A 12,219-nucleotide genomic window follows, 5' to 3' on the forward strand; every position below is an offset into this window, starting at 1 on the left:
AGGAAAGGGGGTGCATATGGTACCATACTGTCTGTGTGTGTGGGGGGGGGGGGGGGTAGGAAAAGGGGGTGCATATGGTACCATACTGTCTGTGTGTGGGGGGGGGGGGGGTAGGAAAGGGGGTGCATATGGTACCATACTGTCTGTGTGGGGGGGGGGGGGGGTAGGAAAGGGGGTGCATATGGTACCATACTCTCTGGGGGTAGAAGGGGGTCATATGGTACCTACTCTCTGGGGGTAGAAAGGGGGTGCATATGGTACAATACTGTCTGGGGGGTAGGAAAGGGGGGTGCATATGGGTACATACTGTCTGTGGGGGTAGGAAAGGGGGTGCATATGGTACCATACTGTCTGGTGGGGGGGGGGTAGGAAGGGGGTGCATATGGTACCATACTGTCTGTGTGGGGGGGGGGGTAGGAAAGGGGGTGCATATGGTACCATACTGTCTGTGGGGGGGGGGGGGTAGGAAAGGGGGTGCAATATGGTACCATACTGTCTGTGTGGGGGGGGGTAGGAAAGGGGGTGCATATGGTACCATACTGTCTGTGTGGGGGGGGTGGAAAGGGGGTGCATATGGTACCATACTGTCTGTGTGGGGGGGGGGTAGGAAAGGGGGTGCATATGGTACCATACTGTCTGTGTGGGGGAGGGGGTAGGAAAGGGGGTGCATATGGTACCATACTGTCTGTGTGGGGGGGGGTAGGAAAGGGGGTGCATATGGTACCATACTGTCTGTGGGGGGGGGTAGGAAAGGGGGTGCATATGGTACCATACTGTCTGTGTGGGGGGGGTAGGAAAGGGGGTGCATATGGTACCATACTGTCTGTGTGGGGGGGTAGGAAAGGGGGTGCATATGGTACCATACTGTCTGTGTGGGGGGGGTAGGAAAGGGGGTGCATATGGTACCATACTGTCTGTGTGGGGGGGTAGGAAGGGGGTGCATATGGTACCATACCGTCTGTGTGTGGGGGTAGGATAGGGGGTGCATATGGTACCATACTGTCTGTGTGTGGGGGTAGGAAAGGGGGTGCATATGGTACCATACTGTCTGTGTGTGGGGGTAGGAAAGGGGGTGCATATGGTACCATACTGTCTGTGTGGGGGGGGGGTAGGAAAGGGGGTGCATATGGTACCATACCGTCTGTGTGTGGGGGTAGGATAGGGGGTGCATATGGTACCATACCGTCTGTGTGTGGGGGTAGGGAAGGGGTGCATATGGTACCATTACCGTCTGTGTGTGGGGGGTAGGATAGGGGGTGCATATGGTACCATACCGTCTGTGTGTGGGGGTAGGATAGGGGGTGCATATGGTACCATACTGTCTGTGGTGGGGGTAGGAAAGGGGGTGCATATGGTACCATACTCTCTGGGGGGGTAGGAAAGGGGGTGCATATGGTACCGATACTGTCTGTGTGTGGGAGGTAGGAAAGGGGGTGCATATGGTACCATACTGTCTGGGGGGGTAGGAAAGGGGGTGCATATGGTACCATACCTCTCTGGGGGGGTAGGGAAGGGGGTGCATATGGTACCATACTCTCTGGGGGGTAGGGAAGGGGGGTGCATATGGTACCATACTGTCTGGGGGGGTAGGAAAGGGGGTGCATATGGTACATACTGTCTGGGGGGGGGGGGGTAGGAAAGGGGGTGCATATGGTACCATACTGTCTGTGTGGGGGGGGGGGTAGGAAAGGGGTGCATATGGTACCATACTGTCTGTGGGTGTGGGGGGGGGTAGGAAAGGGGGTGCATATGGTACCATACTGTCTGTGTGTGGGGGGGGGGGTAGGAAAGGGGGTGCATATGGTACCATACTGTCTGTGTGGGGGGGGGGGGTAGGAAAAGGGGGTGCATATGGTACCATAGGTGTGCATATGGGGGGGTAGGAAAGGGGGTGCATATGGTACCATACTGTTCTGTGGGGGGGGGGGTAGGAAGGGGGTGGCATATGGTACCATACTGTCTGTGTGGGGGGGGGGGGTAGGAAAGGGGGTGCATATGGTACTGTCTGTGTGTGGCGGAGTAATCAGTTAATTATCCAATTCATCATAGGGTGGGAGGGTAAATGGGGCACTTGCCCCACAGGCGGCTCCTGTGTTCTGATTGGCAGAATGTTGGGACGAGTCATTGGTTGCTCTGCCACCCAGTACGGAACAGTTTCTGGGCACAGGTTTGTGTGATGCCCACGGAGCTGCTGCCACGTGCGGAATGTAGGTTCATGCCAGTTGCTATAGTGGCACAGTTGGCAGAACTCCGTGTGCCCTTCATTCATGGAACTCATGTTGGGCCCAAGCAGGAAAGTGACACCATTTATGCTCCTTGCAGATTCGGGAACAGAACCGCTTCGACCTGAAGACGGCCGGGCCCCAGTCTCAATATCTGTCTGGGATCGTGGTGGATAAGCCCAATCCTGTAAGTGATACTGATCCGGGGCACGCCATGCTTCTTCCTATATAAACTGCCCCTCACAGACTGCTCTAGTACTACAGTACCTTTGGGTAATGTCCCCATAGCCCCGCCCCCTGTTCCACTGACTGCTCTAGTACTACGGTACCTTTGGGTGCATAGCCCCGCCCCCTGTTCCACTGACTGCCCTAGTACTACAGTACCTTTGGGTGCATAGCCCCGCCCCCTGTTCCACTGACTGCTCTTGTACGACAGTCCCTTAGGGTACTGTCCCATAGCCCCGCCCCCTGTTCCACTGACTGCTCTTGTACTACAGTCCCTTAGGGTACTGTCCCATAGCCCCGCCCCCTGTTCCACATTGTATCTGTGCAGCTAAATCTTATACAACTGTCAGCAATGATGTTCTTGCAGCCCCGCAGCATTATCCCGGCAGCCCCCCAGCAGCAATGCTAATCACACAGCACCATCTAGTGGGGAAAAGGCGGATGTGTGGCGCCCGCACTGCCCCCTTCGCCATGTTTAGATCAGATTTGGGGCCCTTTCCCATTGTTTCATTGTCCTTTTCAGCCGTATCACTTCGTAGAAGACGAAAATGCCCCCCCGCTCCCTCCCAACCCGTTCAGCCAATTACTGGAGGAGGAGAAGGAAGGAATGGGAAAGGAGAATCTAGGTGAGCAGTTACCCCCTTGCACCCCTTCCCACCAACCCCCTTCCTTTCCTCGCACCCCTTCCCCCCTGCTTGTTATCTGCCAATTAAACCTCTAACATCTCACTCTGTGCATGAAGTCACCTGTCACCATTTCCCAGCATCCCACTGGAGTTGTGCAGTGACATTGGTTGCATAGAAGGGCCCCCAGGGCCACTTACCCCCAGCAGCCTTTGCATGGAGTTCTGCATGCCTAACCCACATCTTAACCCCACAGATGCTGAGCCTGAATTAACCCCTGAGGATGCTGCGCCCATTGCAACACCTCAGTCCCCACCCCAGACGCCAATAACCAGTAAAGGTAATTGGGCCACTAATGGGAGATGAGGGGAGGCGGGGCCTGAGACAGAACTTGGGGTGCAGTGAGTGCAGCACAGTAAGGAGCACACTCTGTGCCTCTGTTATAGATCAAGTGCAGTTACTTTATCTGCCCCCTGCGCAGGTGGGGGATTTACTAACATTTTGTTCTATCTGTTCCTTGGGGGAGTGCAGTGTGCTCTGCAGGGGTGGGAGTATTTACTGATATTAGGGAAAAGCTGCTTACAGCAGGGGAATTAATTAATTACTATTAATATTTTCTGACAGTAAGTGTAATCTGCTCCTCAGGGGTGGGAGTATTTCCAGATATTAAATGCAATCTGCTTCAGAGCAGGGATAATAACTCGTAATATGTCCTGATAGTTAGTGCACTGTGCTCTTCAGGGGAGGGATTGTTTCCTGATAATAATTTCTGAGTAAATGTAATATACTCCTCAGGGGTGGGAGTATTTTCTGATATTAGGTGAAACCTGCTTACAACAAGGGTATTTATTACTGGTAATATGTAATAAGATGAAGTGCAATCTGCTTCTCAGAGGAGGGATTGTTTCCTTATAATATTTTCTGACCGTAAGTGCAATCTGCCCCTCAGGGGTGGGAGTATTTCCTGATATTTAGTGCAATCTGCCCCTCAGGGGTGGGAGTATTTCCTGATATTTAGTGCAATCTGCTCCTCAGGGGAGGGATTGTTTCCTGATAATATCAGGAAATTATCCCACCCCTGAGGAGCAGATTGCACTTGCTGTCAGAAAATATTATCAGGAAACAATCCCTCCCCCGAGGAGCCGATTGCACTAAATATCAGGAAATACTCCCACCCCCGAGGGGCAGATTGCACAGAGCAGGGGTATTATTAACTGGTTATATGTCCTAATATTTAGTGCAATGTGCTCCTCAGGGGAGGGATTGTTTCCTGATAATAATTTCTGAGTAAATGTAATATACTCCTCAGGGGTGGGAACATTTCCTGCTAATATTTTCTTATATTCAGAGCAATGTACTTCTCAGGGGTGGGGAGTATTTCCTGATGTGCAATGTGCTCCTCAGGGGAGGGGTTATTTGCTGTTTCCTGTGAGTAAGTGGTGTCTGTGCCTCTTGCAGAGCATGTGTTGGAGTTTATGCTGCAGTTGGAGCCCCCCCCGGTGGTGCTGAATGGGAAGGAGAGCGGGGAGCACCGGGAGGAGCTGTCGGTGCAGGTGGGGCAGCTGAGTGTGGGGGAGACGGTGGAGATCACAGTGCGGCCCTCAGACAAGATTATAGAAGGGGAGTTAACCCCCGAGGGCTCCCCCTCCAAGTCTCCCAGCAAGAAGAAGAAGAAGTTCCGCACCCCATCCTTTCTCAAGAAGAACAAAAAGAAGGAGAAGCTGGAGGCCTAACTGGGGCCACTGGGGGACACATCCACTATATTTTGGGGAGCAGGTTCACCCCCTTCTCCAGTGTTGGGGGGGGGGGGGGGGGCTCCTGCATTTGGTAAAACCTGCTTCATTTCCTGGAACACCAGCATTATTGGGCCCGTCCCAATCCTTTCTATGGCAACGGGGCCCCCATGGTTACAGCATTGGGCTCCCAGTGACTCTTTAATGGTTCCTGACGAGGAAGGAGCGTGGCCCCATTTTATCAGTTACCCCTCAGATACCCCGGGGGGGGCGGCACCTCCCCACCTATATATATATATATATATATATTCTATAGCTGGATATGTCTATTTTATAGAGAGAGTTTTAGCCAAAGGTCAGCGCTGCCTGTGGGGCCCCTAAGTCCCTTTTCCAACAGAGGGTGCTGGGAGTTGAGGAGCAGCCAGAAGGGGGGTAGTTAATAAAGTGCACTCCCACTACCAACCCAAGGGGGTCTCTGTCCAAGTGGGACCCCTACAGTCTGTTACTGCTGCTGCCCTGTCGGTTCTGTGGCCCCAGCATTGTGACTCCCAGCATCCTCTGTGACTTTCCTCTGAAGCTGGGAGGGTGCTGGGAGTCACAATGACGGACGCCGAGGCCCCCCCCACCCTATGTCGCTGTTAGGGGTAAGGACGCTGGTTGTTAAAACACCAAGAGACATGTTTTTATATTTAAGGGCCACATATATTGCCAAATATGTCACCCCCCCACCCCCCAGGTGAATGCTGGGAGATTTATTAATGTGAGGCGGGGGGAGGGGTAGTTATTTTATGTTTTCTTTTATAACTTGATTCACATAAAAAAGGCACCACGCCTCAAAATATCCCGCACCGCTAGAACTTGCCCTTTATTCTTCAGCTTAAAGGGGAAGTAAACCCGCAAATACCATAGAGTTGCCAGTGATTCTCCCATTCATTCATGCTTTTGTTTTACAATAAAAACTCCTTTGTTTGTATAATTGCGTCTGTCTGGCTCTTGCGCTGCACTGCTGGCCCCGACTCCATACGCCACTGTAACAAGGCCTGAGCCTAGAGCATTGTGGGAAATGTGTTAGTGGTACATGTAGCCGGAACCAACAGTGCAGAAACAGCAAAGGACGTACAGACACTGCTGTCACTTACAATGAGGCATGAATGGCTATTGGGAAGTTACCCAGAGTTCCATGCTCTTTCATTAGAAAACATTTTAGATTTGGGTTTATATCCCCTTTAAAGGAGACATATTAGATAAATGGCAATTATGAATAATACACTGTGCTGGTTGCTAAGCATTAACCCTATCTGTAACAATGGCCCCTTTATTGGGGCTCCCTATAGATCCTCTCAGGTCCCTGTCTGGGTTTCTAACGAGGGGTGGGCGTGTCCTAAAAATCTTAATTTTGTATGATATGTCTCCTTTAAAAGCAAAGGTAAAGGAAAAAGTAGGAGAAGAGGTTCCCCACTAGCGAATGCCCCATAATTCCACTTACTGAGAGTATTTGGGGCAAAAGGAGGAAATAATGGGCCAATGGGCCTCCGTGCCGCAGCGGCCATACCTCGGTGGGAGGGGCAGTGGCAGCTCTTAGCCTATTGGTTGATACACAAGGTAATACAGACCCTCCCCTGCTATTCATTGGTTCCAGAATTAAGTTGAACTGATTGGATGCCCCTCACTCGTTAGTCCTTAATCCTAGAACCAATGAATAGCAGGGGAGGGTCTGTATTGCCTCGGCCAATAGGCTAAGTGCTGCCCTGCCACTCCCACTGCCCCACCCATACAGCTATTGCCCGACAGACCATTGGTCACTATGTATAATTGCCACTTTTATTTGTTCCAAAGTTCCACTATCAGCTTCTGGGTGTGGGCCCCGGGGCCCCGCTCCTGGGGGGGGTCACAGGATTCTGGTAATCTAATGACTTCATAGAGAGAGATCTGCCTGCCGCCATTTTGTTTTGCCTGGCACAGGCAGGGTAGGGGAGGCATGGCATTACTGGGCAGGGAGCTGCCATACTGTTTGTTTCCTGGGGTTCTTTAGTGCCCTTCTACTCAGTCAGTGAGGGTAACCCGTTCCTCTATGAGGATGCTGGGAAATGTAGTCTCTCGCACCCTGGCCTTGACCCCACAGAGATTGGCAGTAGTTTGGGATGAGGGGTTTCCTGGCGGTTCAGTTGGGTTTGCAGGGGTAGGAATGGCGGTTAATGCTGGGGGAGGGAGGTGATTATGATTGGCCGTTTGATTAAAAGGAAAGAGCCAATCAGTAAGCAGGATGTTGCTGCTGCTCAGATGTATTGTATGAATGGGAGAGAGGCTTATAGCACTGGGTGCTACACACACTGCCCCCTATTGGCTGCCTCTTCCTAATCTATTCTCCATAGATGCCCCACTAAGGGCTGATTGCACATGGTGGGTGGAGCCACTACCTGGGGCAAGGGGGGGCGTCAGGGATGGGGGCAAATAAATATAAAAAAGAATGTTTAACTGAACCAAAGATTCCTGCCAGGATGGCAGTGTTACCCGGGCAGTACCCTGCGCCCAGCCTCGGTGTGAAATAAATGCCCCTTTGTATTGTCATTTGTGCCCCATTAGTGCCCTGTGTGCCCCAGCAACTTGGGTGGGATGGGTGTCGGCAGTACCTGCAGGGGGCGCCATACCCAATTGCTTCCCATGTGACACCAGGGGGGTGGAGTCAGGGAGGAGCACAGGCACAGTCCTACCCTCAGGAAACCCTGTGGGCGGGGCTAGTTTAATAGAAAGGAGGGGTTTGTTTAAATAAGCAGGAAAGTGTAAGTCCCTGAGGGACAGAATTGAGAGTGTTTCCTGGGCAAAGCCTTGTGGGTAATGGGCCCCACACCCTTTCCTTTAGGAAAGATCTATGTTCTGCCCTAACTGGAACTGCCCCAGGGGCCACTGCCGGGGCAGATTTACTGAATTTCCCCCTCCCAGTAAGGGTGCCGGGAGTTGTAATCCCTTCGCTGCACTATGGGAGATTTCCCATGGTTCCACGGGGCCCAAGTTACTGGGAAAGTGTTTTATGCCCAGAGATGTGTCTGTGTGGCACCGGGGGGCAGGGGCCCGAGTCTGGGGGCCCCCCCACTCTATAGATCCCCCCATAAGGCTGTTCCCTACCCCATAACTGCAGCCTGTGTGGCACCGGGGGGCAGGGGCCCGAGTCTGGGGCCCCCCACTCTATAGATCCCCCCCATAAGGCTGTTCCCTACCCTATAACTGCAGTCTGTGTGGCACCGGGGGGCAGGGGCCCGAGTCTGGGGGCCCCCCACTCTATAGATCCCCCCCATAAGGCTGTTCCCTACCCTATAACTGCAGTCTGTGTGGCACCGGGGGCCAGGGGCCCGAGTCTGGGGGCCCCCACTCTATAGATCCCCCCATAAGGCTGTTCCCTACCCCATAACCGCAGTCTGTGTGGCACCGGGGGGCAGGGGCCCGAGTCTGGGGGCCCCCACTCTATAGATCCCCCCATAAGGCTGTTCCCTACCCCATAACTGCAGTCTGTGTGGCACCGGGGGGCAGGGGCCCGAGTCTGGGGGCCCCCACTCTATAGATCCCCCCATAAGGCTGTTCCCTACCCCATAACCGCAGTCTGTGTGGCACCGGGGGGCAGGGGCCCGAGTCTGGGGGCCCCCACTCTATAGATCCCCCCATAAGGCTGTTCCCTCCCTGTGTATTCGCTTGGGCGGAAGGAATGAGCCACCTGGGACCCGCCCCCTCCAGCATCACAGAAATACCGACCAACTGCAACTCGCCGTGTCGCTAATTCATCCGCAATCACAAATAAACACTATTTTACCTACAGATTTTGTACTTTGTAATAAAGAGTTAATCTTGCCCCGAATTCTCTCTTTCATACGGGGAACATGTACTTATGGGCACCAGCGGCATTCATCTGCCCCAGTGAGCTTACAATCTAAGGCCCCTATCCCATTCCCATCAGCCCCTGCCCCAGTGAGCTTACAATCTAAGGTCCCTATCCCATTCCCATCAGCCCCTGCCCCAGTGAGCTTACAATCTAAGGTCCCTATCCCATTCCCATCAGCCTCTGCCCCAGTGAGCTTACAGTCTAAGGCCCCTATCCCATTCCCATCAGCCCCTGCCCCAGTGAGCTTACAATCTAAGGTCCCTATCCCATTCCCATCAGCCCCTGACCCAGTGCGCTTACACTCTAATCACCCTATCCCATTCCCATCAGCCCCTGCCCCAGTGAGCTTACAATCTAAGGTCCCTATCCCATTCCCATCAGTCCCTGACCCAGTGAGCTTACACTCTAATCACCCTATCCCATTCCCATCAGTCCCTGCCCCAGTGAGCTTACACTCTAAGGTCCCTATCCCATTCCCATCAGTCCCTGCCCCAGTGAGCTTACAATCTAAGGTCCCTATCCCATTCCCATCAGCCCCTGCCCCAGTGAGCTTACACTCTAATCACCCTATCCCATTCCCATCAGCCCCTGCCCCAGTGAGCTTACAATCTAAGGTCCCTATCCCATTCCCATCAGCCCCTGACCCAGTGAGCTTACACTCTAATCACCCTATCCCATTCCCATCAGCCCCTGCCCCAGTGAGCTTACAATCTAAGGTCCCTATCCCATTCCCATCAGCCCCTGCCCCAGTGAGCTTACAATCTAAGGTCCCTATCCCATTCCCATCAGCCCCTGCCCCAGTGAGCTTACAATCTAAGGTCCCTATCCCATTCCCATCAGCCCCTGCCCCAGTGAGCTTACACTCTAATCACCCTATCCCATTCCCATCAGCCCCTGCCCCAGTGAGCTTACAATCTAAGGTCCCTATCCCATTCCCATCAGTCCCTGACCCAGTGAGCTTACACTCTAATCACCCTATCCCATTCCCATCAGTCCCTGCCCCAGTGAGCTTACAATCTAAGGTCCCTATCCCATTCCCATCAGCCCCTGCCCCAGTGAGCTTACACTCTAAGGTCCCATTCCCATCAGCCCCTGCCCCAGTGAGCTTACACTCTAATCACCCTATCCCATTCCCATCAGCCCCTGCCCCAGTGAGCTTACAATCTAAGGGCCCTATCCCATTCCCATCAGCCCCTGCCCCAGTGAGCTTACAATCTAAGGTCCCTATCCCATTCCCATCAGCCCCTGCCCCAGTGAGCTTACAACTCTAATCACCCTATCCCATTCCCATCAGCCCCTGCCCCAGTGAGCTTACACTCTAATCACCCTATCCCATTCCCATCAGCCCCTGCCCCAGTGAGCTTACACTCTAATCACCCTATCCCATTCCCATCAGCCCCTGCCCCAGTGAGCTTACACTCTAATCACCCTATCCCATTCCCATCAGTCCCTGCCCCAGTGAGCTTACAATCTAAGGTCCCTATCACATTCCCATCAGTCCCTGCCCCAGTGAGCTTACAATCTAAGGTCCCTATCCCATTCCCATCAGTCCCTGCCCCAGTGAGCTTACAATCTAAGGTCCCTATCCCATTCCCATCAGCCCCTGCCCCAGTGAGCTTACAATCTAAGGTCCCTATCCCATTCCCATCAGCCCCTGCCCCAGTGAGCTTACACTCTAATCACCCTATCCCATTCCCATCAGCCCCTGCCCCAGTGAGCTTACAATCTAAGGTCCCTATCCCATTCCCATCAGCCCCTGCCCCAGTGAGCTTACACTCTAATCACCCTATCCCATTCCCATCAGCCCCTGCCCCAGTGAGCTTACACTCTAAGCTCCCTATCCCATTCCCATCAGTCCCTGCCCCAGTGAGCTTACACTCTAAGGTCCCTATCCCATTCCCATCAGCCCCTGCCCCAGTGAGCTTACAATCTAAGGTCCCTATCCCATTCCCATCAGTCCCTGCCCCAGTGAGCTTACAATCTAAGGTCCCTATCCCATTCCCATCAGTCCCTGCCCCAGTGAGCTTACAATCTAAGGTCCCTATCCCATTCCCATCAGCCCCTGCCCCAGTGAGCTTACAATCTAAGGTCCCTATCCCATTCCCATCAGTCCTGCCCCAGTGAGCTTACAATCTAAGGTCCCTATCCCATTCCCATCAGCCCCTGCCCCAGTGAGCTTACAATCTAAGGTCCCTATCCCATTCCCATCAGCCCCTGCCCCAGTGAGCTTACACTCTAAGGTCCCTATCCCATTCCCATCAGCCCCTGCCCCAGTGAGCTTACACTCTAAGGGTCCTATTACATTCCATATCATTGGGTCACATAACTATAAACCCAGTGAGAATGAGGGATAAATGGATATTGGGGAGTTGTATCAGGAGTCAGAACCAGCAGTGCAGGGAAGGGAAAGGGACAGACACAGTGACAGTTACACATAACTATAAACCCAGTGAGAATGAGGAATGAATGGATATTGGGGAGTTGTATCAGGAGTCAGAACCAGCAGTGCAGGGAAGGGAAAGGGACAGACACAGTGACAGTTACACATAACTATAAACCCAGTGAGAATGAGGGATGAATGGATATTGGGGAGTTGTATCAGGAGTCAGAACCAGCAGTGCAGGGAAGGGAAAGGGACAGTGACAGTTACACATAACTATAAACCCAGTGAGAATGAGGGATGAATGGATATTGGGGAGTTGTATCAGGAGTCAGAACCAGCAGTGCAGGGAAGGGAAAGGGACAGACACAGTGACAGTTACACATAACTATAAACCCAGTGAGAATGAGGGATGAATGGATATTGGGGAGTTGTATCAGGAGTCAGAACCAGCAGTGCAGGGAAGGGACAGACACAGTGACAGTTACACATAACTATAAACCCAGTGAGAATGAGGAATGAATGGATATTGGGGAGTTGTATCAGGAGTCAGAACCAGCAGTGCAGGGAAGGGAAAGGGACAGTGACAGTTACACATAACTATAAACCCAGTGAGAATGAGGGATGAATGGATATTGGGGAGTTGTATCAGGAGTCAGAACCAGCAGTGCAGGGAAGGGAAAGGGACAGTGACAGTTACACATAACTATAAACCCAGTGAGAATGAGGGATGAATGGATATTGGGGAGTTGTATCAGGAGTCAGAACCAGGCAGTGCAGGGAAGGGAAAGGGACAGACACAGTGACAGTTACACATAACTATAAACCCAGTGAGAATGAGGGATGAATGGATATTGGGGAGTTGTATCAGGAGTCAGAACCAGCAGTGCAGGGAAGGGGACAGACACAGTGACAGTTACACATAACTATAAACCCAGTGAGAATGAGGAATGAATGGATATTGGGGAGTTGTATCAGGAGTCAGAACCAGCAGTGCAGGAAGGGACAGACACAGTGACAGTTACACATAACTATAAACCCAGTGAGAATGAGGAATGAATGGGATATTGGGGAGTTGTATCAGGAGTCAGAACCAGCAGTGCAGGGAAGGGAAGGGACAGACACAGTGACAGTTACACATAACTATAAACCCAGTGAGAATGAG

The 12,219-nt window shown here is 52.6% G+C and overlaps 1 protein-coding gene across 4 annotated transcripts in view; it reads left to right on the plus strand.

Annotated features, from left to right (window-relative positions):
• add3 (adducin 3) overlaps positions 1–8,643 on the plus strand; it is a 59,791-nt gene extending 51,148 nt beyond the window's left edge. For 2 of the 4 annotated variants that reach the window (XM_031905003.1, XM_031905004.1), the window contains 4 exons: positions 2,323–2,409; positions 2,971–3,073; positions 3,327–3,410; positions 4,529–8,643. In XM_031905003.1, coding sequence (XP_031760863.1) covers positions 2,323–2,409; positions 2,971–3,073; positions 3,327–3,410; positions 4,529–4,803 — 549 coding nt within the window. In that variant the 3' untranslated portion in view covers positions 4,804–8,643. 4 annotated transcript variants of the gene reach the window in all.
• The last annotated feature ends 3,576 nt before the right edge of the window (positions 8,644–12,219 follow it).

This window comes from Xenopus tropicalis, chromosome 7 (genome assembly GCF_000004195.4).
Source record: "Xenopus tropicalis strain Nigerian chromosome 7, UCB_Xtro_10.0, whole genome shotgun sequence".
In the NCBI taxonomy this organism is placed as follows: domain Eukaryota; kingdom Metazoa; phylum Chordata; class Amphibia; order Anura; family Pipidae; genus Xenopus; species Xenopus tropicalis.